Genomic DNA, 27560 nt, shown 5'->3' on the forward strand with positions numbered 1-27560 from the left:
TAGGTCATTTTACAGCTTGGCGAGCAAACTAATCAGCATCAATACCTAAATAGTCAGTAGGGAACTGCCTACTGATTCGCTGACTCAATGTGTGATTGAATGATAGCCACCGAGATCATTTGACATTTATTCTTAATCCATGGAAGGTTTTCTATGAAAAATTATTGTGATGTCACTCAATGAAACAGCAGTGTAGAATCAACCAATATCAAATGAGCTCGGTGGCTATCATTCAGTATTACACACTGAGTCAGCGAATCACCCCGGTACATAATATATTTGTGGTAGAATAACTTGACAATTATATTTAACTAGATGTTGCCCGCGACTTCGTCCGCGTGGATTTAGGTTTTCAAAAATCCCGTGGGAACTCTTTTATTTTCCGGGATCAAAAGTATTAGCTACTAACCTTATGCCCTTCCCCGGGATGCAAGCTATATCTGTACCAAATTTCGTCAAAATCGGTTGAACGGATGGGCCGTGAAAGGCCAGCAGACAGACAGACAGACACACTTTCGCATTTATAATATTAGTATGGATTAATTTTCTATTCTGTTCTTGTAACCAATAAGGAATTCTTATCAAGAGTAGTCAATTTCTTTAGGGTTCTGTAGGGTTGTCTTTACATACGAGTGGCTTATTAATAAGGGTCTCGAAAAGCATGGTACGAATAAGGTGAATGCGTCATGAATTGCGAAATGTTATAATCATATAGGATCATGCGGTTATTGCATAAAATGCTTGGGTGAGGTGGTAGTATTAGATATATTAGTGTTAATTGGGTTGTACAAAATCTCAAACTATTTCACAGGTCTAAAATTAGTGCTATCTTTGTCACATTGTTGTATGTGGAAAAGGTTAGCATTATATTTATTATCTGTCATTACAACCGAATTAGCATCGTTGCTTTTCAAAGTACACAGTCATGTAAATAACAATAATTGCTACATTACACATTGTATTGGCATTTGAAACTTGTGGATAGGTTTGTATGAAACTAAATTCTTTCGTGGCCTTTTTGAATTAACGATTTTTTAGCAACCTTTGCACTAAAGTGACTAACACAATATATAATTACTTATTACAATTCAAAATTATATTTTTTTCTGTATATAACGGTTAATTTTATTTTTATAGATCGATCAGCACCTTGGAAGTTCCAGGCATGGCAGAGGACGAAGGTTAGATTTTTTTGTTTAAAAAATGGGATTAAATGCTTAATGCAAAGCTAAGCTGTATTAAGGCTAGGTTGGAGTGCGCTTGCTTAGGAGATTAATTCACTTTTGTCTCGAAGGTACTCAAGTTATACGTGGCAAGAAACACGGGCGCTCGAACGGTATTCGTACCTTAGTGGTTCGTGTATAGAGAAACAGCAGCAATAATGTTACACGAAATTATAGCAGGCTATTTTAGTTACATGCAATGAGGTGAATTTCATTTGGAAAAGTATTTAATTTGAAAAATGTTTTTATTCCTTATTCATCGAGTCGAGCTAACGTAGGGCGCTCTCCCTTGCACTATTGTATGGAAGTGATAAGGACGCACTATGATTGTGATTGGAACACCTTAAAGATTGCTAGCTTTTGCACGTGCTGTATTGAGATAAATTTCATAATGTTTTTTTTACATTATTGTAATTTAAAATTTGAACTGGGTAAAACTAGATTGTTCTTGGTCCACAGGATTCGCTCGATGCGTTCAAATCAGCATACACAGCCGAGCGAATTCGGTCTGCTCGTTGAAGAACTACACGAGTTGGACAACGAATTTGCGCCATTCAGGGAAATCTACTTCACTACCTTACGTGACGCCAGCGATCCGGAGGTATAAATACAATTACGTTTTATGAATCGAAGCTTATGTGTGTGTGTGTGTGGGTGCGTGTGCGTGTGTATAGTTATCATTAATAAATTATTATAACATGCTTCGTCTTTCACAGTTCCATCTCTCCGAGCACGATTTGCAACGTAGGCAGAATATAGCGGACACGTGCGCTGCGGTATATCACTCATTCTCGCACGCTTATCACGTGGTGAGCGACATTGGACTTCTCATGGCCCACGGCAACTCGCGGCTCACCTCTGATGCATTGATGCGCCATCCTTTGCCGGTACATGTAAGTTTTTACCTTCTTTCTTTCCACAGAGTAGAGATTCGTACGGGATTGTTCTTGCACGATTATCACACGATTAGTGAATTCAGACTTCTCATGGCCCACGGCAACTTGCGGCTCACTTCTGATGCATTGATGCGCCAGCCTTTGCCGGTACATGTAAGTTTTTACCTTCTTTCTTTCCACAGAGTAGAGATTCGTACGGGATTGTTCTTGCACGATTATCACACGATCAGTGAAATCAGACTTCACATGGCCCACGGAAACTCGCGGCTCACATCTGATGTGTTGTTGCGCCATCCTTTGCCGGTAGGTATATGTAAGTTAGCCGTCATCTTAGGGAGAGACACTGTGTTTCGCGCTCTGGGGTCCAAAGATTGTTCATCGCCATTCAGCGTGGCAATGCTGCCAGCTTGATGGGCACCTCTGGCCCAACGACAGCCAGGGGCCGACGTAATTAAGGAAAAATATTTATATAAGTACTTAATCCCACTTATTATAAGTGGGATTATGTATTGACATTGTTATATCAATATTGTCTGTAACAGCAAACATTTTCTCGCAGGCTCACATTAACGTGGTGCAAGCGTTACCTACACGCCGCCCGGCAAGTGCCACTGTGACCAGTAACGGGTCGGGCCAAGCGCAGCCCACAGACGCTCAAGAGGCTCAGACCAGCGCCGGACTAGCCGGTAGGAACACTACCCAACCGACTGTCAATATAAATATACAACCTGACCCAGTCACGTATCAAGTAGAAATAGAGACCGCGGTACCCATACCGATCAACATTGAAAACGTTTTTATGAACGGTACTAATACTAATCAGGGCGAACAAATTCCTAATCCAAACACAAACAACCAAAGCCAACCACAGCAAAACCAGAACGATGCTGCTCAGCCCAATCAGGAAGGACCAAACGATCGCCGTCAAGTTATGATCGGTAAGATATTTGCTCAGGCCACCCGGTGTTGGATGCAGTTCTAATATTGATAAAATTAAAGCCAAAACACTTGTCACACGCCACCATACCCCATAGCACGCTAAGGTGTTTAATAAACAAAATGGGCAAGCAAGTGGTTCTATAATATACATTTCTTTTTCCGTTTTCATAATGGAGGAATCCTAAAAACTAGGATTTTATTATATTTTATTTCACACGCGTTAAATTGCGTGGGCTAAGGTGGCGCCACAAGTGTCCGGTATGAATATCACTAACATGAGGATTCTTTTTAAGACTCTCGCATCAGGACACAACAACACTGTTTTTTTTTTACTTAGCAACTAGCTTAAGCTTGCGACTTCGTCCACGTAGATTACACAAATTCCAATCCCCTATTTCACCCCCTTACAAGTTGAATTTTTCAAAAATTCCTTTCTTAGCGGATGACTACGTCGTAATAACTATCTACATGCCAAATTTCAGCTCGAGCCGTCCATTAGTTTGAGCTGTGCGTTGATATATCAGTTAGTCAGTCAGCTTTTCCTTTTATATTGTATAAAAGATTTGGAAATGGTGGCACGGGAGTCTAAAAAGAATCCTTATTTATTTTCTGTAATGTAACTAAATAAAACTGTGGATTGCCATTCATCAAAATATATTTTGCTTACGAATCGTTAAAAAACTAATTTAATAACGTTTAACGCATGCTTGTTTTGTGTTTTACCTGTTTTGTCGCACAGTTTCATCCTGTGTTAACCAACTTATAATAAAGTGGTGTATAAAAGTATATAGTTCTTGTAATTCATTCTCACGTGAATTTTATTTATATATATATATATATATATAGAGAGAGAGAGAGAGAGAGAGAGCGCCAGCGCGTGCCAGACTTTCGCTTTTTTTTATAAAAGCTGAAAGTTTATCTGCGTATTGTCCCCAACACTGGGAAAAACGTTTGTTTGGATCATGGTGACATTTGGAGATAACAGGTAATAAAAGCGTAAAAAACCTTACGTCAGAGTATAAAGTCAAATCATGGAACCCCCTAAAGTTAAAAAGTTTAAGGGTATCTGGCAGGCGGCTGCCACAACACTAAGTGACTGGCAATGCATGACGTGATTTCTAGTACTATTCTGAAGAAAATATAAAAAATTAGACTTTATACTGTGACATAAGATTTTTTACTCCTTTACTACCTGTTATCTACCAAACCCACCACTATCCAAACAAACATCCAAACAAACGATCCTCCCAGTGTTAGGGGCAATACGCAGAGAAACTTTCAGCTTTTATAAAAAACAAAGGTCTGGCACGCGCTGGCTCTTAGTCCATTAGTTTATCTGGTTGTATTTTTGACTGAAGCTTTCAATGTAATAAATGGAAAATGTGTATATGTTGCATCTGTTCAGTTAACACTGTGAGGCAATAGATTGTTGTTTTATTGGGCGCATTTTCTGTTGTAGAGTTTGAGAATATTTTAAGGGGGCTGGGACAGGCTGGCGGCCTCGGGGGAGTGGAGGTCGTGATGAGTATGGAGGAGATCCCACAGGTCAGTGGGGGCGCGAACAACAACGATTCAGCTCCTACGGGCTCTCAGCCGGGCGACCGCGACGGCGGAGGTAATCAACCACGATTATTATCTGGAACGCAAAGTTAGTTATTTTTTGTTTCGTGCGTTCCTCATCTTATATTATATAGCTTGAAAAAATATTTTCTGTAAATGCGAAATTCTTCATAAATTATTATTCTTTACAGACGTGACGACACCTTAAGATCTTTCGTCACATTATTCAAACTAGCGGCCGAAAACTGAAAAGTTGATTAAGGCTACCGCGAATTAAATAATTATTTAAGAAATGTTATAATGATTCCTTAATTTTCAAATTAAAAGCATAATATGCTTTTGATTTCATTTTAATAAAAAAATTATAGTAGATTACTTCAAAAAATTTAGTAGTAGCCGTGCATGCAAACAAAAAGTTTTTTGCTAACGCGATACTTTTTTGATAATAGGATAAAAATACGTTTTGTTTTTCACTTACTTTCATATTTTTATTTAAGTTATCTTTAATAAAGCATTTATTTGTGTTTATTGTTTTTTTTTATTCCAACAAATATTTGATTTATTGAATTTCTTTTTCTTTATAACGCTGATCGCACACTGTCGCTAGAGGCGTTTAAATTTTTACAATAAATGCAGCAGCTGCCAACAATATCCGTATTATTTGAATTATCAGTACTAAAAATTGCCACTATGTTTTATTGTATTACCACATGCACCTATGCGGCAGTATGTGACCAGTAAAAAAGCATAAGATTGTAATGTGCGTTCAAATTTTTCAGTGTACCTGGCCCAGACTGCTGACTTATTACACAACATTGTGGCTTCAGTGTTTCGCCAGGGCCTCGTCCCAGGAATGGAAGGGGTGTTGCACGCTCAAGTACAACAGGTCCAGGGTCAGAGTCAGACCCAAGGCCAGAGACAAGGTCAAGGCCAAAGCCAAGCCCAACCCCAGACCCAATCCCAGGCCGACAATCAGCCTCAGGCCCAAACTCAATCCCAGGCCTCAAATCAGACTCAGACCCAGGAACCATCTCAAGAGAATCAGCCCAATACCGAGCAAAACGCAAATGCGAATTCGGCAAACGCCAACCAACCAAGGCAACGTATGTATAGCCAGATTTAGGCCCTCATTAAGGAAAAATTACTCAGTGCATATATATGGCACAAGCACTTCAATTTTTGACTGAAACGTGTATTAGCCATGTATTAGCAGTATGTAAGTTATTAGTAAGGGACTAATTTAGAAAAAGGGCTTTGAAACTCATTAGGGGGCGTCCATAAATTACGTGAGATGTTTAAGGGGGGAGGGGGTCGAGTCAAATCTCATCTAATCTTACGTTGGAGAGAGGAGGGTCTCGGCAAATATCACGCATCATATTTGTTTCGAAATCGTTACTAAAAAGTCATATATATCTTAAGTATACACTATAATATAATTGCTCATTTGAATATCGATCATACATCGATTATATTTTCTACATTTCCACTCGAATATTATTCGATGGGAGATCGAGTGTCATCTTTCTGACAGACGATAGAGAGGGTAACATTTGATGTTTTATGAAATTCGATTCGTTGTAGTATCGAAAATATAAACGTACCTATAATATTTCGATATATTATAATAATGAATGTAATCGCTGCAATAAACCGATTCAAAAATTGGAAATTGCCTATTCAAGTACATAGAACTATAATACGCTTCAAGTATTGGTACTTATTAATACTAGGAAAACGAAAATTGTGAAAAATACTATAGCGTCACTAGCGCTCACGTCTATGTTAGTTGGGATAACATTTCTCTCGTTCATTTGTGTCGTTTTTACAGAGACTCGTAGCCGTGGCCCAAGAGTCCATGCACAGACCGTGTCCATCTTCAACCTGGTCTACGACAGGTTCTTGCCGTGCGACAGTGTTCACGCTAGGCGTCAACTGCAAATACGACGGTATGTGTCTAGTTCTAGAGTTCCGTACCTCAAAAGAAAACTAGGGCGCCACAAAGGAGTAAAAACGGAATATACTACTGGTGAACACATAACCACTCCTTTGCGCGGCACGGTCGGACGTGGGATCGCTTTTAGGATCACTCCGTCTGTCGTCTATCTGTTTGTCGGTTAAGAGTCAAGACCCATTTTTACGGTCCAGGTGCGCGTGGAAGAAATTCATATAAAATCTTTCTACAGTTCCTTGGTGTTGAAAAAAATTAGAAAAAAATTAAACTTTTACCTTTCCAGTTACGATCGACATAATTTTAATCTTATTCTTAGGAAATGACGACTGTAGACTTACTACAGTTACAGTTATTTTTACTAATCATCAGCAACTGGCAATTTCTTTTAAAGGGAAGAGAGCAGCCAGGCTGGCGGACCTCGCCTACGCGATAACAGCTCCACGCGTATACAGGTGCTGTACATACATAATACATATACTATACGACGCTTACAGTTTACACAAGTTCAAAGTTCTTGTAAAACACAAACCTATTAACCTAAAATACTATTACTCCTGCTATCCTATATCCTGAAAAATCCTGTAACGGATTATTTAAATGATAAGGAAGCTTGGGTTGCTTCTTCATCACTCTGGGCTGGCTTTCGCACTTAAACGTTTCCGTCTGTTGTGCTTGGAATGAGTTGCATTAACAACTTTGATTGTTCTAATAAGTTCAGTGATATTGTGAAATGGTGATAATAAATTCGCTAAGTCAGCTGTTACCTGAGATGACGTCACAGGCACTGGATCTCGATGGTACCCACCGAGAGCGCATCTGGAACCCTCGGAGATTTAGGTTTAAGTTTTATCACCATTACATCAATTATCTTGACAATCAAAAAGCAACCTTGGTATATGTTTTAAATATAAGGCTTTGGTTTTTGTTTTTTGACACATCAGTCCACAGACAACGAAGGTTTATTTGCACGCGCATAAAAGCAAGCGCACGCAAACCACCTATATCGATTTATCGCATCACTAATAAACGATTCCTTTACTTAAGATTTTCATGAAAGATAATTCAATATAGATTTATCACTTAATCATATTTAATTATTACAATAGTTTTATTGTTTCGAGACACAATCTGCCATACCATGTCATGCAAATTATAACATTATTATCTTAGAATGAATACCAAAATTCTACTAAAACTCACTATTACTTATTACAATTTTCCATTAAAATTAATGTCAAGTAATAAAATATAATTATGTAACTATTGCAAAAATAACATTTGCTAGTATTATTATGTCAGTAAATGTCCTATGGCAATGGTATCAAATAAAGTAATCAAAGTTAATATTTCTGTAACCTTAAAATACCACTAACAGCCGTACTCAGAGTCGCTTAATCGTTACTTAAGTTTAGTTAAAACGAGACAGAGCTATATCTCTCACATAAATCTGTCTGTTTTAACTCAATAAAAAGTAACGATTAGCGACTCTGAGTGCGGCTGTACGAGTGTTTTAATTAAGTAATGGGCTGATTATCAACGTCTCAGTTATGTTGCCTTGCATGCTTTATGTGTCATATGTTATCATGTATATACCCCATTTATACCCCATTTATCACCAAGTGTGGACGTGCTGTATTTTTACAAATATCATATTTGTATATCAAATAAATCTGGTGGTGGTGCTGGCTTGATTTCGAGGGTTGATTGGGATAATCTACCAATACTTACATTAAATGGTGTTGTTATACCTTATAGTGCTACTGTGAAAAATCTCGGTGTCTACTTGGACACTACTCTCTCGTGGTCTCATCAATTAAAGGAACTCAGTAGAAAGACCTTTGCTGCCATGGGTTCTCTCAGGCGCCTACGTTCTTTGCTTCCCATTCCTACTAAGATTATGTTAGCTCAATCTTTACTGCTCTCTATTCTCGATTATGCAGACGCAAGCTACATTGATTTAACCGAGGACCAACTTAATAAACTTGAGCGAATTCAAAACCTTGCTATTAGGTTTATATTTGGCTTGCGCAAATATGACCATGTCTCCGAATTTCGTTCAAAGCTCAAATGGTTACCCATTCGCTTTCGCCGGAATCTGCACATTGTTTCTCTTCTGTACTGTGTATTGTTCAATCCAATGACTCCAAGTTATTTAAAAGAAAATTTCAAATTTCTAGGCCATGACAGACCAGATAGAGTTTTACGATCAGCGGGAAAACTCATTCTAGCGCCACCTACACATCGGACAAAATACTTTAAGAATTCCTTCACGGTCACTGCTATCTGTTTATGGAACGAGCTTCCCTCGCAAATCCATCGTGCTGAATCCCTTAACAAATTTAAAATTGACGTCAAAGATCATTACCTATCTCTTTGCTATCATCAGTAACGGCATAGTTTATTATTTAAATCTATATGTGTATATATATCTATGTAGTCTTATGTATGTCTATTATACTTTATTTGTATGTATTAGTGTATTAACAATATGTATTTTATATTCTTATTATATGGTTTAGTTTATTTAGCTATTGGTATTTAGGTTTATTTTACACCACCTCCCATTGTCCATTTGTTAGTTTTTTCCCTAGCGTTAAGGTTGTCTGGAAGAGATCGCTATTTAGCGATAAGACCGCCTTTTTGTACCTACTTATTAAGATTTCTTTTTGTAACCTGTCATTTGTGTTTCTGTGGTGCAATAAAGTATATACATACATACATACATACATAAATCTGCATATTTGAAATATGCAAATTTCTTTGATATACAATATACATGTAGGCCAAAGGTAAGATATTCCAATTTTATTAGTAATATTGGTTTTGGTTCCTTAGATCATTACATCATCGTATATTAAATATAGATCACTAACTTATTAACTTGGCTTCACACAGTTCACAATTCTAAAGTTTATGTATTGTGTATAAAAATCTTGTGAAATTTTTCAGAACAACGTTGAAACTCTGTATGAGAGGTTCGATAGGCATGCGATTGACCAAGAATCATTGATGATCGCTGCTATAGTGACTCTGGTAAGTACCTAAGTTTATAATTACTTGTATGAGTCAATAAAACACTTGGCTCACAAGATAAAAGTATATTACAGATTAACAGTCATTCAAATACATAGGCACGAGGTAATATTATAGAAACGTGGCGGGCTCGGACGGGCCCGCTGTCTTGCGTGCGCGTGCGCGTTGGTAACCTCGGGAGTACTGAGGGGCAGACGCAGGGGCGGGACGCGCCTGCGGCGGCCACGGGGGAATGCTTGGCGGCAACCCCGCGCAGCGCTGTCGCGTACAATACCTAAACGTAGCCTTACACTTGTCTAAATAACAGGGTTAAAGAATTAATAACAAAATAATATGCTGCAAAGCAGAGCGTAGTTTTGCCCCCTTTTGTGTTTTATAACTGTTTGTCTAGTTAATTAGCTAAATATTGTGAAAGCAAAGGACAACCGCTAAAAGGTACTAAACGATACGTACTTTGTTTCCCTTTAAATGAAATATTTTTCAAAGGATGTAGCATTGTTTAAAGTGGGAAATCAATGTATACTATTTCTAAAAAACTGCGAAAAGATAATGAGTAAAACGGAACGTATATAGTCAGTGACACGATATTTCAAGAAATGGTATATAACAAAAATTCAACGCTATTGATAAATTGCAATAAATTGTAACATTATGACACTGTCAGTCTAACGCTTTCAAACGTTACAAATAGTCGATTTTCATAGTTTCTTTAAAATGTCGGTAATCCCACGTGTCTGAGAAAAGAATAAACACCAAAAAATTAAGTTCCAATACGCTTTGTTGGACCATTCTCTTTAGTTTTGTTACCAACTAACTCTCTTAAGCAATTGGCGGTTGTCCTTTAGACTTTGGTTTAACCACGGACAAGAGATATTCCGTTATCTGTGGGTTTAACGATCAATGATATAATGTAAGTAGCGGCCACGTACCACGATAAATACGACGATTTTTTGGTGGTCGATATTGCGACCCAGTTACATAGATCAAGACCAACTCGATCCTACGAAGAAGTAAATTACGTTATTTTCAGCGCGAGGCGACCTCGTTCTCCGTAGGACGTACTCTTGAACCGGATGAGTTGCTGCCCCTTCGCCAGCGCCTGCAAGTCTACATGCGCGATATGATGCAGGGCGAGTATGAGGCTGGCACTCAGGAAGAACTGGCCGACCTCATTTTCGAGCGACACTCTGAATTTATTAACCGCATTGTAAGTACAGTTTGTTTGTACTCTAGGATATTGACTGTAACAACATCTTCTAATTACTATTCAGAGGGAAATGTGAACAAAACTGAGAAGCAAATTTTTGCGACTGTTTTCGTTTGTGTGTGCAAGTTGGGATATTTTCATAGTCAAAGTAACGTTCCGTTCCACTCTCAATCGATGAAACAAAATTTACTAAATTATGATAAGTATTTCCAATTACCCATATATGGTTTGCTCTGAGTACATAAACAATTGAATTTTTAGGCAAACATCACTCCAATGCGCCGTAACGTCGACGTGACTGCATCCATGAAGGCGGTATTCATCCGCTTTCTGAACGAAGCCATGGTGGTTCTGTACATGGAGAACAACGATGTGTTCTCGCGTCGATTCCGCATCATTTTCCCGCGCCTGTTCTATGAGCTTTGCGGAGTCATATCGTATTGCTGCTTGGAAGGAGTTGAGGGACTGAGGAAGATATATCGCTCGTTCTTGGTTAGTAGAGTTGGAAAGACCATATACAGTGCGACAAGGCCATCTTGGCACGTGGCGAAAATCGGAAATCGGCCCCTTTGTTCTTGTTTGAATATTCTAAGCCTTTGTTTTCCAACAGCGCCCCCCTGTCAATGTCATTCAAGTGCCAAGAGAGCCTTGTCGCACTGTACCTCAATGTAGTTATACTCCATCCACGGAAAGAAGTTAGTACAGCGCTGTCTCTGTTACGTTATCCAACATTACATACAAACATATTTTCAAAAACATTCAAAATTCAATCCAAGTGAAGTAATGTTTTTATCCATCCAAAAGTCGGCCAGAGCGCCTAAAGAAGTTTTCGCTTCTATAATATTTCAAAACCTTAAATTGTTCCTTTCTAAAAATGGCCTTAGAAAGATTCTAACCTCTTACGTGATCTACAGACGGATTTGATTCAAAATGTGGATGAACCAGTCCGTGATCTGCTACACAGCCTCGCCATGGAGAACTTGAATGCGGCGATCATTCGCGTGGAGAACAATAAGATACACTACCCGCAGTTTATACGCCGTAGAGATCAAGCTTCGTGCTCGGTAAGCAATGAACTGTAAATATGATTTGTCTACGATACCCTAACACGGAGTCGTTAACATTTTGCAGTCTATGTTAGTTTGTGGATGGGTTTGTATTTATGTTCACTCTGCTAATGTTTTCTCGTAAATGCAGACTACTCACTAGATTATAATAAATGAGGTGACATGAGCTTTATTTTAGCTATGTTATTCACACTAATCCATACCAATATTATAAATGCGGAAGTGTTAACCGATTTTGATGAAATTTTGTGCAGAGTCAGCTTACATCCCGGAGACGGACATAGGTTCCGTTATGTCCTGAAAAATCACAGAGTTCGGGATTCTGAAAGATTCGGAGATACGATCAAAGAGTGCCCACGGATTTAAAAAAAAATTAAATCCACGCGTGCGTAGTCGCGGGCATCATCTAGTATTTAATATGGCGGAAAAAATTGGCAAATTATAAAATTGGGTATTTGCCTACTTTTGAATTTGATAAATATTATTACTTTATTATAAACTAGGATAAAAATAATGACGTACACTGAAAAAAATATTAAAATCCAACAAAGATTTACAAAGTTACAGGCATTTTAATTTTGGAGTGGAAGGGTCTTCTATCCCTTTCACGCAAAATGAAAATTTGTATGAAACCGCACGATGCTACTATGGCATTAGTAGGTGTGACGTAAAACTGCTGTATCGCTATCTCTGCCTAATCAGAAATATTTAAATGCTTATAACTTTTTGTTATTTTATCGATTTAGTTAGTTTTTTCAGTTTACGTCATTATTTTTATTCTAGTTTATAATAAAGTAATAAAAAAATCGGAGTCAAACACCCAATTGTCACGACTCTGTTATTAAATGAAAGGTCTTATTGTTCAGTTTTAGAGTCAATAAGCCGTTCTCTCATTGTGGATTTTTCAATACGGTTTTAGCTTACATATTTTACCCGTTTACTAAGTTAAGTATTTTTTAACAGCCAAGAGCCAATAAACCACCGCGACCACTTGGTACGAGACAGCCAAGATACTTTGGAGGCCTAAGGAGCATCAACTCGGACAGTGAATCACCAAAAGCGGCTGAGTCAGAGAAACCAGCAGAGGAATCTGACGACACAGAAGACACTGAGGATAGTCAAGAATCAAAGGATACTGAGGAGACCCAGAAAACACAGGTAAAAGCAATACGGTATTTGACAACTAGTCATATCAGTGACTTTTTATCTAACTTCAAAACGCGCGCTTAGTATGCGAGATTATATGAAATACTGGAATGTAACGTCACATCATGTTAGTTTAATCGATAATTTAAAATGGTTTTTTTTTTTTTTTTTTTTGATAACTATTATAACATAAATAACCTGTGAATTATGAATTACATAATGTTTTCAAAGGTATGTGAAGTCTACCAATCCGCACATGGCCTGCGTGGTAGACTATGGCCAATAACCCTTCTCACTCTGAGAGGAGACCCGCGTTCTGTAGTGAGCCGGTGATGGGTTGATCATGATGATGATGATGATGATGACACGAAACTCATTATTATTATTATTATTTATTTTATTTCAGTTGTTTCATCCATAATGTTTTAGTAACAGAAGACCTTATTAACTATGTTAGTAACTAAATAAGATTACAATTATTATTATTAATTAATTCAAATTATAAGTAATTCATATACCCCCTTGACCACTTGGTGTTCATGTGTATGTACACCCAGTGTTTCATAAAAGCGTTTTCCCACTTTGCAGCCAATGTTCTCAGAATACTGTTGGAGCTCCCACGCACCCTGCTCATCACAGATGCAGCTCTCTTTGCTCCTCTCAGCTCTGCAGCTCTAATGATTAAGAAAATATTTTACAAGTAGGCGTGAGTAAAGACAAGCAACGCGTTATCTAGACGAAAGCAGTGAAGGCACTGGCACCGATTCCCTTGTCTTTCTCTAAACTAAATTTAGAGTATCTGCATCCTTTTCTTTTTACTAATGCTAAAAAAGGAACGGAACATGCCTTTCACATTTAAAGACTAAATTTTAGTGCACAATACCAATTTAAACAGTAGGTTCGCGACTGCGCGCTAAAATCATGGGGTTTACCATCTAAAAATTAAATTTAAAACTGTCAAACTGTGTCTGTCCTTTTCATATTACATTAGTAAGAAGAGCATGTGAATACTCTAAAATTAGGTTGTGCTCAGAATTGGGGCCATTGTCTTCCCATCTGCGCAAGACCCGGTGCCCGCAGCGCCGCGGTGCGGTGCGGAGCGCGGGGTGAGAGGAGATGGTGTGAGGTGTGGTCCCACCTCATGAGCGGCAGCGGATCTTCTGTGAGCGACCGCCATGAAATATTTATTTCATTTTATTTCAGGATTCAAGTCCTATGGAGTTGTCACCTCAAGTTGATGCAATGCAGACGTCGCCTGCGGCGCCCGCTGTCGAGCCCACTGAAGAATCATTCAATGAAATTATTGAACCCCTAGCGCACTCTACGCCCGATCACTCTCCGCCCGTTTCTGCTACGGGGGCCGTTCCTCGCGTCATCGTCACTCAAAACCGAGGCCGAGTAAAGTGAGTCTTCTTTCCATAAATATCGACCAAACTTACAGGTGGGTCACCAGCAAAATAGGAACTGTGAATATGTCACCTTTGTTCAGCAATCTGTTTATCAGCACCGTCCATAGTAGTAGTTTCTCGTGCAACGGACAGCTACATCTAGGTTTGAAAAAGGAACCTGGGCATGAAGAAGAGCCCCGTATTTTTGGGGTACACTGCTGGAAGCCGGTTTCACGATTTGCAACGAGGTAGAAATCATAATAGACAGTGGAAGAATACCAGGCATGCATACATAAAAATGTAATTTATTTCTGCCTCGTAAGGTAAATATCCGATCCGTTTTTTTGTCTCAAAAGTCTGATATCGTATAGAGCCCCCGTTGCCAAAGAGAAGGTATAAAATAATCAACTAAAAAGTAGATAGGCGCTCGAGTCATTGCATGTAGCGTTTCTCATAAAGTAATCAGTAACTGTAAGAAGATCAATTTTTTCTAAGACTGTATGTAGTTGTAACTAACAAATTGTAGTTTTACATGGTCGAAAGTAAAATATGTTTTGTTCAGTTCTCATCACTCGTATGCTAGACATTTCATAAACGCTGTATACTTAATTTCATGCATACTTAGTGAGGATATGAGCTCTGCTCAGAATGCCTCGGACAATGTTGGAACCCACGAGATGCAGGCAGGCGATTCAGCTACGCACAATCGTGGTCGATTCAGGTATTATCTCTTTAGTTTCTCAAAACAATGTACCATATATACTTTTTCCCGAACCAAAGCGTAGATTACCAATATTTTTTTTTACATTGACGTTTCTGTGACAAAACTTTAAAAAATCCTCGCCATCTTATTTTAAAAGACGTTTCAGTGATGTGAAAATTTCAATAATCATGTCTTTACTCTATCTATGGTTCGTGTTTCTGGCGAGAGAAAAGGACGCCATCATACGTCAAAGCGAGACAGCAATAGTTGATGAATTCAAAACTATTTAGAAAGGAAATTCAAATTATAGTACATCTCATAAGGCGTAATAGATTTCAGTATAACATTACGACCCGGCTAAGTCATAGGAATGTAATGACGTACTTTTCCTTTAAGATAACAAGTCAGTAATAAGGTATTGTTGAGCAAATGGTGTAAAAAAAAATTAACTTTATTGATTGGCGAGGTTTAAGGAACTAATTTTTAAAGCTAATACCATTAGCAACAACGCTCAACGTGCCTAAGGAAGTTTTTGCTTCAAAAATAAGAGACACGCTTGTTCCATTTACACATTACATTCAAACTGAGGCTTCCCATCTCACAAAAGTTGTCTGCTTAACATTTCATGCTACATAGGAGGGATGAACCCCAACATGTCCCAGACGGTAACGCAGGGCAGTGTAGTCAGGTAAACGAAGACGATGATAGTGATTTGGACTGGCCTGACGTAACTGGCGAAAACGATGACGGGTCTTATGATCCACCCGCTCGCGTTTCCGCTATGCACAACCGTGGCAGGTTCAGGTAATTACAACCGTGTTAATAAGAGCCGCCACGTACAATACATTCACACCTTGCGCTTGTGTAGTGTCATGAAGAGACTCGCACGCGGCCAGCTCATTAGCGTGACAGAGAAAGTTATTATTTTCTATTTAGTACTTCTAGCTTATGCTCGCGATTTCGCCGTCGTGAACTACACAAATTTCGAACCCCTATTTTACCCCTTTAGGGGTTGAATTTTCCAAAATCCTTTCTTGGCGGATGTCCACGTCATAATAGCTATCTGCATGCCAAATTTCAGCCCGATCCGTCCAGGAGTTTAAGCTGTGCGTTGATAGATCAGTCAGTCATTCATCTTTTCGTTTTATATATTTAGATTATGAAATACAGCGTGATTTTTGTTTTTAAATCCTTCAGTCAACCGATAATACCGTATTTGCTTATGTCAAAGATAAATTATTTCTCAGTCAGTCTTCCAAGACACGTAAAATCCACGTCCTTAGTTAGTTTATTAGAGATACATTATTTGATTGCGCCCTATGAAAATAATATAAATTGGTTTATGTACAGCATGCTGTATAATGAGATTGCGTTTGTGTGAGTACTGTAAACGTTCCAGCTCTTGTTAATTGACGTGTACTTTATTTGAGGGTTAAAGGTGATCGCAGATTACAACAGTAATGCACAACCGCTTCTACCTTACATTTTCAAAATCTAAATATGCAACTTTTGCGGTGAGTTCGGCTCGTCTCTAATATGTGATCACTTTGAGTCGACGTTTATTAGCTATTATCAAAAGTACAATTGCGTGTTTTGTTCAAGCTAAGCACGTTAACGTTCTATACTAATATTAGGAAGGAATTGCTTCGCTACCCCGGCTCGGGGCATAGTATCGAGGCGGACGTCGCAGGCGCTGTTCGTAGGGCGACTCCGAGTCCTCCACTAGAGCCTGTTGGCCTTGAGGAATTACTGCCAATACGCGTCGACTCCATTCGTGGACGATTCAGGTAAAGTTGACCGAAACGGCGCACTAAATACCATAAGGGTAAGCCTGTGATGTTAAACAAAATGTTCTGAAATCCCGTCTAATTTAGAATATTTATACTGAAATTAGGCAAGAGACTTCACGTCCTGCCTCGGAGGGGCAAAGTAGCGGGTCAGCACCTGCTCCGCTCGGTCCGGTCCTCCCGGTTGGCCCTATCAATGGGTTGGTTACCCCCCGTATCGATCAAAATGGACGCGTCTCAGCTATGCACAGCCGCGGCCGGTTCAGGTAATTGCAGCCCAATGCACATTGACCCAATGCTTTCGGCGAATGCCGGACATCGTGTACACGCCGCTTGTAAATTACGATGTACACCGTTGATGTTTTATGAAAACCTACAAAACTCAGCTGGCCACACGTGAGTTGTATAATATGTGGCCGTTTTTTGATTTATAATATTTTATTAGGTATAAATCGTAAACTTTTTCACGATATTGGAACCATCTAGTAAGAGTTTTGTCATAACATCAATGTCACGTTTTATCATATTAAAATGAAAGCCTTTTTATAGAAATATTTTTTGAGTGTAAAATATTTTCTGTGAAGCATGCCACCCAGATTTATACTTGTACGTATGTTTATATGCGTATTTTAGCGTATGTTATTTATAAAGCACTAAATAATATGATGATCATACCTCCAACGTACAACGCAATACAGGACCAGTGGTCCTACTGATCGAGTGCATTCGCGCGTGCACTAGCGCGTTGGGCCAGTGTGTTCTATGCCCCTAAACCTGCGTCTTCGTTTGGCGAGCCGAACATGAGCGGAGCCTTTTCGATTGCGCATAACATCGGATGATTCCGATATAATATTTCTATTAACTTTAAATAAAGTTCCTTTGATCACCTTTCCATGATAACTTCATTCCATGATAATTCCACTTGCGAAAGGCACAGTAAACACGTTCACATGTGTACTGTGAGTGCGACGTGAATGCTTTTTTGTTCATCAAAAAACTGACAATTGACGGAACGCGTCGACTGCGAACTGAACCTCAAGGCGTGATATAAGCGTAAAGTATAAAAGCTCGAGGCTCGTAAAAGTGGATGTAAACCAAAACAGCTATCCCCAACTGACTGACTGATGGATCTATCAACGGGATCTATTGGGATAAACAAAGACAGAGCAATGCTCGGTCTCTGTTTATCTCTATTGTACGAGAATTTGTTAAAGTGGTAAGAGAGCAAGCTCGCTTGATCAAGTCTACCTTTTATAGATAGCTGCCCTGGCGAACTTCGTTTCGCCTAACAGTCGATTAATTTTTTTTTAAATTTCTCTCCGTAAGAACCATCCTCGTACTTCAAGGAATATTATAAAAAAAGAATGAGTGAAATCGGTTCAGCTGTTCTCGAGATTTGCGATGAGCAACACATTTAGTGATTCATTTTTATATTATAGATTCTTCTTATCAATCGTTCACTCTTGACAGTGTTCGGGGCTATGAATTTTTACTGCTGCTCGTGCGATCTTACTCCAGCGACTTTTGTTGGTGGCATTAAGTGCATACACGGAGACAGGCGTGTGTAGAATAGAATAGAATATGTTTTTTATTCAAGTAAACTTTTTACAAGTGCTTATGAATAGTCGGGTAGTTTTAATTTACTCCTGGTTCGGAATGCCGTTCCTACCGAGAAGAACCAGCAAGAAACTCGGCGGTTGCTCTTTTTAATTTTTCAATTTACAGTGTTATTATCCCATACCTACTATACAAGCCATTGCAGCCCCGTGCATTGCTGGAGCGAGTCAATTACAAGCTTTTTTATCGTTTACATAGTCTGCGACTGTATAATATGCTTTTTTAGGAGCATACTTTTAACACATTTTTTAAACTTGTGTAAAGGCAAGAACGTTTGTTGCGGAACGGGTTAAGTCCGTCCACCTAGTTGGGGAATGCCCTTGTGTACGTGTGCCCTCCACTCGACCTTGTACCACGAGGTGTTCGATGGTACCACTGAAGATCTGATCCCCAGCTGGGCCAAGAGAATTTCGTTCGTACCTGCCTAAATGCTGCGTTCATGCTCGGTTCGCCAAACGTAGACACGAAAAGTCCGGAAATGACTAAATTAATCGTGCAGTATTATTACATTTAAGCATAAATTGCTTAGTTTCAATACTCATAGTTGTTTATTTTCAGGCCCAGTCGACAGCCAAAACCCGGCTCGGCTAATTCGGAAAGCTCTACGGATGACTTAATTTTCGTAAGTATAAGACAATTATACACGTCGATTAGTTTAATGCACTTTAATTGAACTACTAACTTGACTAAGTACATAAATACACGAAATTTGGCTAGTTATTTTTAATTCAATAGAATTACGAAAGTACCGTTAAAGATTTGATAACCAATTATTCAAATTAATCACTACCAGCAAACTACTTATAAATATTCATTCATCAAGTATCGTATTGCCTATCATTAAAGATTTTTTTTGTTAAGCAAGCGATCGTCAATGATTGTTTGATCGCCGCTGGTTTAAAATAGTCAATTATTTTTGTTTGACTGAGAAAAATGGATTATAAGCTTTGTATGGTATGGAGTTTTTAAATACATTGTTTATTATTAATCGTTATGTGCTTTGGAGTATGTCTTAAATATTGCCTTACGTGCTTTGGGAGGAATTTGTTCTAGTAAGGTAACAATGAAAGTTCATGTGTGATTTGTGTCATTTGTGTTGATAATTGAAATAAAATCTCTTGTCTTCGTGTTTGTGTATTTGTTTATGTTACTGGCAAGGTGTGTGCATTATTTTACATGATTGCGTATTATCAGTACCCTTATTATAAATGCGAAAGTGTTTGTTTGTTTGTCCTTCAATCACGTCGCAACGGTGCAACGGAATGACGTAGTTTTTTTGACGTGTCATGGGTATAGATAAAGGCCTGGAGAGTGACATAGGCTACTTTTTATCCGGGAAAATCAGAGATAAAGCCTAATTCCACGCGGACGAAGTCGCGGGCATCAGCTATCGTCACATAATTTCCATAACCGATACTTACTTACCAATTATGTTTAATAATGTACATTTACAAACTACACCTATACTATTATTCTGTATTTATTCTGCTCTTATCGCCTGTTTTCGACTACAACGTGTTATTTCAATGTATGAGAAAAAAAATTACAGTGGCTGTAAATTAGTTTCTATCGAATTTAGAAGGATGGTGTGTTCTGTGGGATTAACCATCCAATATCATATATTAAGATTAAATAGGTCGAGCATTATTAGTTAAAAATTACACTTTTCCGAAATAACACGTTGCAGTCGCAAACAGGCGTTATATTTTATTTATAATTTTTCGTTTAAGAAAAAGCTTCTATCGACTTAAATAAATTAGGGTATGTTGCGGATGTCCTTGATTTGTTTTGTACAGTGCTTGAAATCACTCAGGCATTATAGAAGGAGGAAGCGATTTGCTTCCTCATTTCTGATATGCATTGTTAGAATGTAGAATGCCCATCCATTTTTAGGGTTCTGTAAAAGGAAAAACGGAACCCTTATAGGATCACATCGTTGTCTGTCTGTTAAGATACCTAGAGGATACTTCCCCTTGAACTAGAATCATGAAATTTGGCAGGCAGGTAGGTCTTATAGCACACGAAAGGGGGAAAATCCGAAAACCGACTGTAATACGTTGCACGAAACCCTCGGTGCGCGAGTCTGACTCGCACTTGGCCGGTTTTTCCGCTGGCTATTGTATTGTTATCTGTAAAAGAAGAGTGAATATGCATCTTCTAGGCAGACGCGCTCCACCTTAGACCGCATCATCACTTACTGTTTGGTGTGATTGCAGTCAACTAGTTAAAGTTAAATAAATAATTAAAGAAAAATACTATTTTATAAAACACAGATAACATTAGTAAATCGTAAAATTGACAGAACAGGATCAATTTTTTTTTAATGTCTCGCTGTTACCGTTAGCCAGAACACTTGCATGAATCTATGATGCGATTTCGCTCTAAACTTATTTCTACTTTACGTAAAATAAATGCCATATCAGCATGAATGGTATTTTAAATGTTCGAATGTAGCATAAGGTTAACCGCACTTTGGAGGCGATCGTACGTATACGTATGAATGCTGACCGTACGAATTGAGTGCGCACACTGAATACGTTTTTCCTCGTCAAATGGGCAGTATCCCGGTGATATCGCTTTTGTGAAGTCTTTATTTGTGCGTGATGAATAATAATTCTCTTCTTTTATCCCATCTTAAACCCACAAATTAATTTTTCTGCATCCCAATAAAATCCAAATAAGTTCGGATTGTTTTCGGACTACGAAACTAAACGCACGTATAAGTACGACTAACTCGCACACAGTCTGCGCGCTCCTAAAATGCTTGGTTGGTTCGTACGATAATGCTTGGAAGTGCGGTCGGCCTAATGTTCAAGAATCTATGAGAGGTCGCTCACGGTGACTTTTTGCAGGGATTACTGAATTACTGATTCAGTAGTGATATAACCGCCTAGTATCTGATTCAACATCGATGCAAACGCTTTTATTCTTTATAGCGATTCTTTATTACATGGGTGCACCCAATAATTATATTACCTACGCTGTGGCTGCTTCCGTAAACGCAGCAACCAAGACAATGCGACCAACGTGGTCTCGATCGAATCCATCTTGCAAGTGTAACGACCACACTGCGTTCAAAAGTAGTCACTACATCGCACGAATGGACTAGTGGTGTCAAATACTGTTAAACTTACATAATATAATATCAATAATTGTTATTAAAATTTATTGATAAATAAACACGTTAAAAATATAACACAGACTAAAAAAAAAAAAACACGATACCTACCCCACTTGATTTCATCTTACTTTGAAAATTGAAAACACTACTTTCATGAACACATTTAAATTTATTTTTGGTGATGTAACCAAACGAGTCGTAGGGAGCCGCTGGATTCAAGCGCCGCAAGACCGTGGCGTGTGGAGCGGAAGTCACTCCAAGAGACTTATGTCCAGCAGTGGACGTCTATCGGTTGATGATGATGATGATGATGACGTGACCAGAAATTACGGTTTTCAAATTTTCCCCCTTGCGTGTGCTATAAAACCTAGGTACCTACCTACCTGATAAATTCATGATTCTAGGTCCACGGGAAGTACCCTGTAGGTTTCTTGACAGCCAGACAGACAGACGGACGCACAGACAGACGGACGGACGGACGCACAGACAGACGGACAGATGGACGCACAGACAGACGGACGGACGGACGCACAGACAGACGGACGGACGGACGCACAGACAGACAGACGGACGGCCGGACGGACAGACAACGAAGTGAGCAAAATAAACTACACCATCAAATTACCCGAAAAAATAAACTAGCAAAAAGTCTATGAACGCGCACTATCGTTAATCGAACAGTATCGTTAATAAACAGAAATAACAAAAATTTCGACTATTGTATTATTTATGTATCAAATCAAAGCATCAACAAAAATAACAAAATTATTTAACTTATTTATTAACACTTCGTAGGTATTCGATGGGAACAACAAAATCATTTGATATGTTAAATTTATCATCATATCGATGTGGTGCTATTTAACGTATTTAACATTAGTTGACTTGTTATTTTTAACCATATTCAATGCATCGGTATTTTTAGCGCATGACGTAATCGGTAGGTATAATGTCGTCGCGCGCGCGTTTTGCACCGCGCGCCCGCTTCGAAATTTAATTTCCTGGAATCTTCGCGCTACCTACTTAAGTACCTACTGCAGCTACTTAGAACGTAGGTATAGGTCCTAACTATAATAATATGTATTTTTTGATTTAATAATATTTTTTTATTTAAAATTGTTAAGTTTTAATATCGCAGTTAATCAACAAACTTTAATATGTGTTAAATTAACAGGTTAATAAATAAATTGATCACCTCTAGAATGGACGCCTATCTATATGCTGCATCGCGTCTGTATCGATGCGAAATCATTTTTCCGGGGGCGAAGGTATACGACCAGCGGCAGTATCGCGTATCAAATCGCTGTAAAAACACGCCGGGATCGACCTGACTTCCTCATGTGTAGACCTGTGTAGTTTCTCCGAACTCCAAGGCGGCTCGGGTTGTATTCCCCTATTGTTGTAGGTGCCACCTGCGCACATAGCGCAACACTGGGGGGAGGAGTGGGTGCCCGCGTTCACACGCGACCTGCAGCGGCAGCGCGTGGCCGAGCCGGACGAGCCTTACAGCGACGCCTATCTGTCGGGCATGCCGCCCAAGAAGCGCCGCTGCGTGCGTCAGGCCCGACCGCCTACAACGTTGAACGCTTTCATCACTGGTAAGCATTCATTGGATTCTTCTTCTCATGTTCACTCCTAGTCACACACATGCACCCCACCACATTTATAGGGCGTCGATTTTTCGCCGGTTGATGGACTTAGTTATGCCAAAAACTCAAAAATTCATTGTTTAGAACTTGGCCGAGCCACATTTTATTAAAAGTGTACCTACTGATTCCTTCGCAATCATCGAAAGTGTTAGAACGTGAGAGGAGAAAACTAGCTAATCTGCTTTACGATTAAATCCCGGTGCAGAGAGCGTGAACGAGGTGTCGGAGCCGTTGGGCGCGGCGCCAGGCGAGGAGCTGCGTGCCACGTTCCGCGAGCACGTGCGCAGCATAGCGCGCGCGCGCGCCGCCGCCAGCCGCGACTACGAGCCGCGCCGATTCGCAGCCACAGCGCGATTCCTCAACCAACCCAGGTAACTTCATCGTCATCAACCCATCATCGAGCATAGGTCTCCTGTCAGAGCGAGCAGAGCTTAGGCACTGACTTCTACTAATACACGCTGGATTTGCGATTGCCGACATGTTTCAAAGCAACTTGATTTTTGCTACTTTAGCGCTGATAGCAGCAGTGAGCGTCATGTGAGTGTACTCTAAGACAACATCACATGTCAACATTAATTTTGATATAAAGACTTTCGGTGGGACGCTTCGAATCGGCCCAAAAATGATTGTCATTTTGTATGGCATATCTCTTCCAGCGTGCTCGTAGATGCCCATTTTGGTGGCTTCACACAAGTTTGAGAACATTTTGGAGAATTCTCAGGCATGCAGGATTATCACAATTTTTCCTAACGCCCACCTAACAGCCGTAAAAATTTTCACAAAGTTCTTGCTACAAGCGCTGGCCGCAAGTTTTAGTATGATTACACAAAATTAATGTTTGTACATGCTCCATGTAGGTATGTGTGTGTTCTCGCAGTTACTCTTTTTCACAAGTCACTAGCTTAACGCTAATTCAATTGGAAGGTTTTATAAAAACTGTTTTCTTTTTTTTTAGGACTAATGCGCAGAAGTCACCGGAAAATAACAGTGATTAAAGGACTTCCCAAAAACTAGCTCTCGTGATTGGTCAAGTTAAAAAGTTAAAAGCATCGTCATTAATTGCTTTATGTAGTATATACTGTATATAATATTTCATTTTTTTTAAACCTTGACATTTTGTGAGCTGAAAAATTTCAGACCCGCGTCTTATCTGACGACTTAATAATTTTGAATAATGCTCCTAAATAAGTATTATTTTAAAATATTTTGTTTTTATTATTTTAAACCTTTATATTTTGTGAGCAAAAAATTTCATACCCGCGTCTTAATTGAAGACTTTAAGAATATTAATTAATGTACCTAAGTTAGGTGTTTAAAATATTTTAATTTTCTCTCTTTCATTGTAAAATAAATTCAATTTATACAATATTAAAATGCAGTTAACTTTTTAACTTGTTAACTAATAAATTCACAAAAAATGTGTTGTCTGTAAACGTAAACAATTATATTACTGTGAATAAATAAACTACCTTATTATGTAAGATTACTACATCAAAAGGTTACGTCTCTTTTCAAACTTTATTCTAACATCATTTTACTTGATTTTTTGATTTAAGCAATATGTAATTTTTTTGAATTTGTACAGTCTTTTTATCAAGTTATTTCGTAATAAAATTAAATATTTGGACGTTTCGATCACTTTTAAAATTGCATGTATTGAATATGATCTGTGTTTGGAACCCTAGCTCGATCGAGCAGATAGGCTTTCATAGTAAGAATTGTTGTAAACTGCGAGATTTTATTAAAAATAAATTCTTCGTAACCCACTTAACCTTACATAATATGGTTGTATTTAAAATAATTAAGAACGATTTTACTTGCTATATTCAAAACACATAATTGTTAAATTTTTACCATAGATGTATTCCATAGTTGTTAGATTTGTTCGACCTGACGTCGATACTAATACACCGCGTTACAGAGCTGACACGCACACAGTAGGCACTTTTATAAGTTGTATTACTAGCTGATGTCCGTAACTTTGTCCGCGCGTATTTAGATTTTTAAAAATAGATGTAGAAAAATAGGATTAAAAAGTCCAGGGGCCCTACTGTCATCGCTTAAAGTAGTAAGTAATGTTTTAATATTGACATTTTCATACAAAACCTGTGTGAAAATGTCAAAACAATATTGAAACATTACTACTTTAAGCGGTGGTAGTAGGGCCCCAGAATAAAAAATTGCCTATATAACTTTCGAGGTCTTTAGCTAGGTATATCCATGCAAAAAATCACGTCAATCCGTTGCTTCGTGGTGGCGTGATTTAAGGACAAACCAACAAACAAATACACTTTCGCATTTATGATATTTAAGCCAGAGCAACATAGTATCACATTGTGGCATACCACAGGGCTGCATGGTAAAATAATTTAAAATGTAACAGTCATCGGCTGACTATCGTGCCGTAATATTACATTTCTAAAGCCCATTGTTGTATCGGCATAAAATAGACTTCCGTGTGCTGCTTAGGCCGCAAAATTAACGCTTTCATTTTTGTTATAATATTGTAGTATGCCGCACTGTCGCATATTGTTGCTTTGGCGTAAAACAGCATTGTTTACGTGCCAGCTCTCATTGCTCACCTTTGTCAATTTGATGTTTCCTGTACACCTATGTGGAACCACGTACCCAGCCCGTACATGTATTTTACCGCTCATTGTTTATGTGTTTGTTTACTTATAATATAGTACAATTTATTGATGATACATTTAGAATGTTAGATTTAAAGAATTCAATGAAAAATACTAACATTAATATATTTACGAAATATTTTAATTATATGTGTTATTAGCATGAATATATTCATTAGTAACAGTAAACGCTTGAAATGCAAATCTTCAGTAACTCTTAGTTTTTCCTTCTCCTTAAGGAAGGGATTATTATCCAAGAAAGTAAGAAACGTAGTAAGACTATGTGCAATGTTTCTCGGATTAAAAAAATGTTTAATAATAATTCTTCTCAACTTTTTCTTTGCCAAACCAGCACCAGCGTAAAGTAATCAAAGACCTGTTTCTACTTTTCGTTTCTCAACTAATAAATACAAACTGAACTAAATTAATTATTATTATCCATCCAATATCTGCAATTTTCCTTTTACTTTTCGAACTCAAGAAAAGTTTGAAGATAATTTATTATTTACTATTCGAACAACTCCATTTTGAGCATTTGCATTTCACGCTTTCGCTAATTAAGGGAGTTTATCACTATAATACAGATAAATATTAAATGTAATAGTAGAATCGATGTCGTAAATACATTATTATATGAGCTCAATTATTGTCATTCGATAACTTCGAAGAGTTCTTGTCCCTGCCTGCAAAATAAATGAATTACATTTTAACATAATACATTTTAATTTTAATATGATTTATAAAAAGAAATGAAATATAATTTATTGTGTATTAAGGTCTATTCTTGAACAACATATTTTGTCGTAAATAAATTCTATCTAAGAGTACCTTATTACGATTTTTTTAACCAATAGTGTGATGTATATTTTGAATGATAATGATATTTAAAATATGCATAATAAAATTAATAATTATTTAATCTATACTCATCTTCATCAATCTGAATAAAGAAAATGTATAATTTCTTTTCATGGGCGCTTTTCCGTTGGCTCCCACCGGTGTCATTACGCCCGACGCAACTTCACGATTAAGAATTGTTTGAAAGCCGTCGACCGCGTAGTCGGAAAGTGCAAAATTTGTGCCATGATATAAATTCCTACACTTGCTTCTCATGACAATGAACGGGAGTGGTTGCGTCGAGGTTACCACATTATTAATACATTGTCATTAAGACTGATATCTATAGAGCGTACTTTGACTTTGCTTAGACGTAAGACACTGTTAAAACTTAAACGAGACAGCGTTATATCTGACAGCTGACATAAATCTGTCTTGTTTTAACGGAAACTTAAATCTGAGCACAGTCAGAGTACGCTCTATAGATCTCACCCTAAGTTGTCAGTGTCGGCCAAGAGTCGGCCAATGGATAAGCGTCCATTCTAGATAGGGGTTTAAAACATTTGGTACTGTTGTCACTTGCCTTTTTTAATTATAAGTGGCTCACATAGTTAATAAAATAATGGATTCATGTAAAATAAGTGTTTTATTTAGGCATACCTATCTAATCACTTTTCTAAATAGAATAAATATAATTTACCTATTTTAGCTCAAAAACTTTAGACGTGGTTTGAACAGAGGTTAAACACACGTCTCTCCCATTCCGCGCACGTGTTTATCGTCAGTTTAAACAGTGCCTGAAGTTT

At 38.2% G+C, this 27560-nt stretch overlaps 1 protein-coding gene across 9 annotated transcripts in view; it reads left to right on the forward strand.

The window, feature by feature from the left end:
* The window catches only part of LOC117995771 (large proline-rich protein BAG6), a 37628-nt gene extending 10233 nt beyond the window's left edge, over positions 1-27395 (forward strand). For 3 of the 9 annotated variants that reach the window (XM_069508817.1, XM_069508816.1, XM_069508820.1), the window contains exons 7-28: positions 1138-1181; positions 1683-1824; positions 1940-2116; positions 2679-3057; positions 4518-4673; positions 5398-5721; positions 6447-6564; positions 6961-7021; positions 9519-9602; positions 10633-10809; positions 11071-11301; positions 11724-11873; positions 12840-13034; positions 14226-14425; positions 15036-15131; positions 15750-15917; positions 16748-16900; positions 17008-17166; positions 19076-19139; positions 23044-23236; positions 23493-23658; positions 24243-27395. In XM_069508817.1, coding sequence (XP_069364918.1) covers positions 1138-1181; positions 1683-1824; positions 1940-2116; positions 2679-3057; positions 4518-4673; positions 5398-5721; positions 6447-6564; positions 6961-7021; positions 9519-9602; positions 10633-10809; positions 11071-11301; positions 11724-11873; positions 12840-13034; positions 14226-14425; positions 15036-15131; positions 15750-15917; positions 16748-16900; positions 17008-17166; positions 19076-19139; positions 23044-23236; positions 23493-23658; positions 24243-24282 — 3477 coding nt within the window. In that variant the 3' untranslated portion in view covers positions 24283-27395. Of the gene's footprint in view, positions 1-1137; positions 1182-1682; positions 1825-1939; positions 2117-2678; positions 3058-4517; positions 4674-5397; positions 5722-6446; positions 6565-6960; positions 7022-9518; positions 9603-10632; positions 10810-11070; positions 11302-11723; positions 11874-12839; positions 13035-14225; positions 14426-15035; positions 15132-15749; positions 15918-16747; positions 16901-17007; positions 17167-19075; positions 19140-23040; positions 23237-23492; positions 23663-24242 lie in introns of those variants that run through there. The other 6 variants (XM_069508818.1, XM_069508819.1, XM_069508821.1 and 3 more) reach the window with 6 other exon arrangements.
* Positions 27396-27560: the final 165 nt, after the last annotated feature.

This window comes from Maniola hyperantus, chromosome Z (assembly GCF_902806685.2).
Source record: "Maniola hyperantus chromosome Z, iAphHyp1.2, whole genome shotgun sequence".
Classification (NCBI taxonomy): Eukaryota; Metazoa; Arthropoda; class Insecta; order Lepidoptera; family Nymphalidae; genus Maniola; species Maniola hyperantus.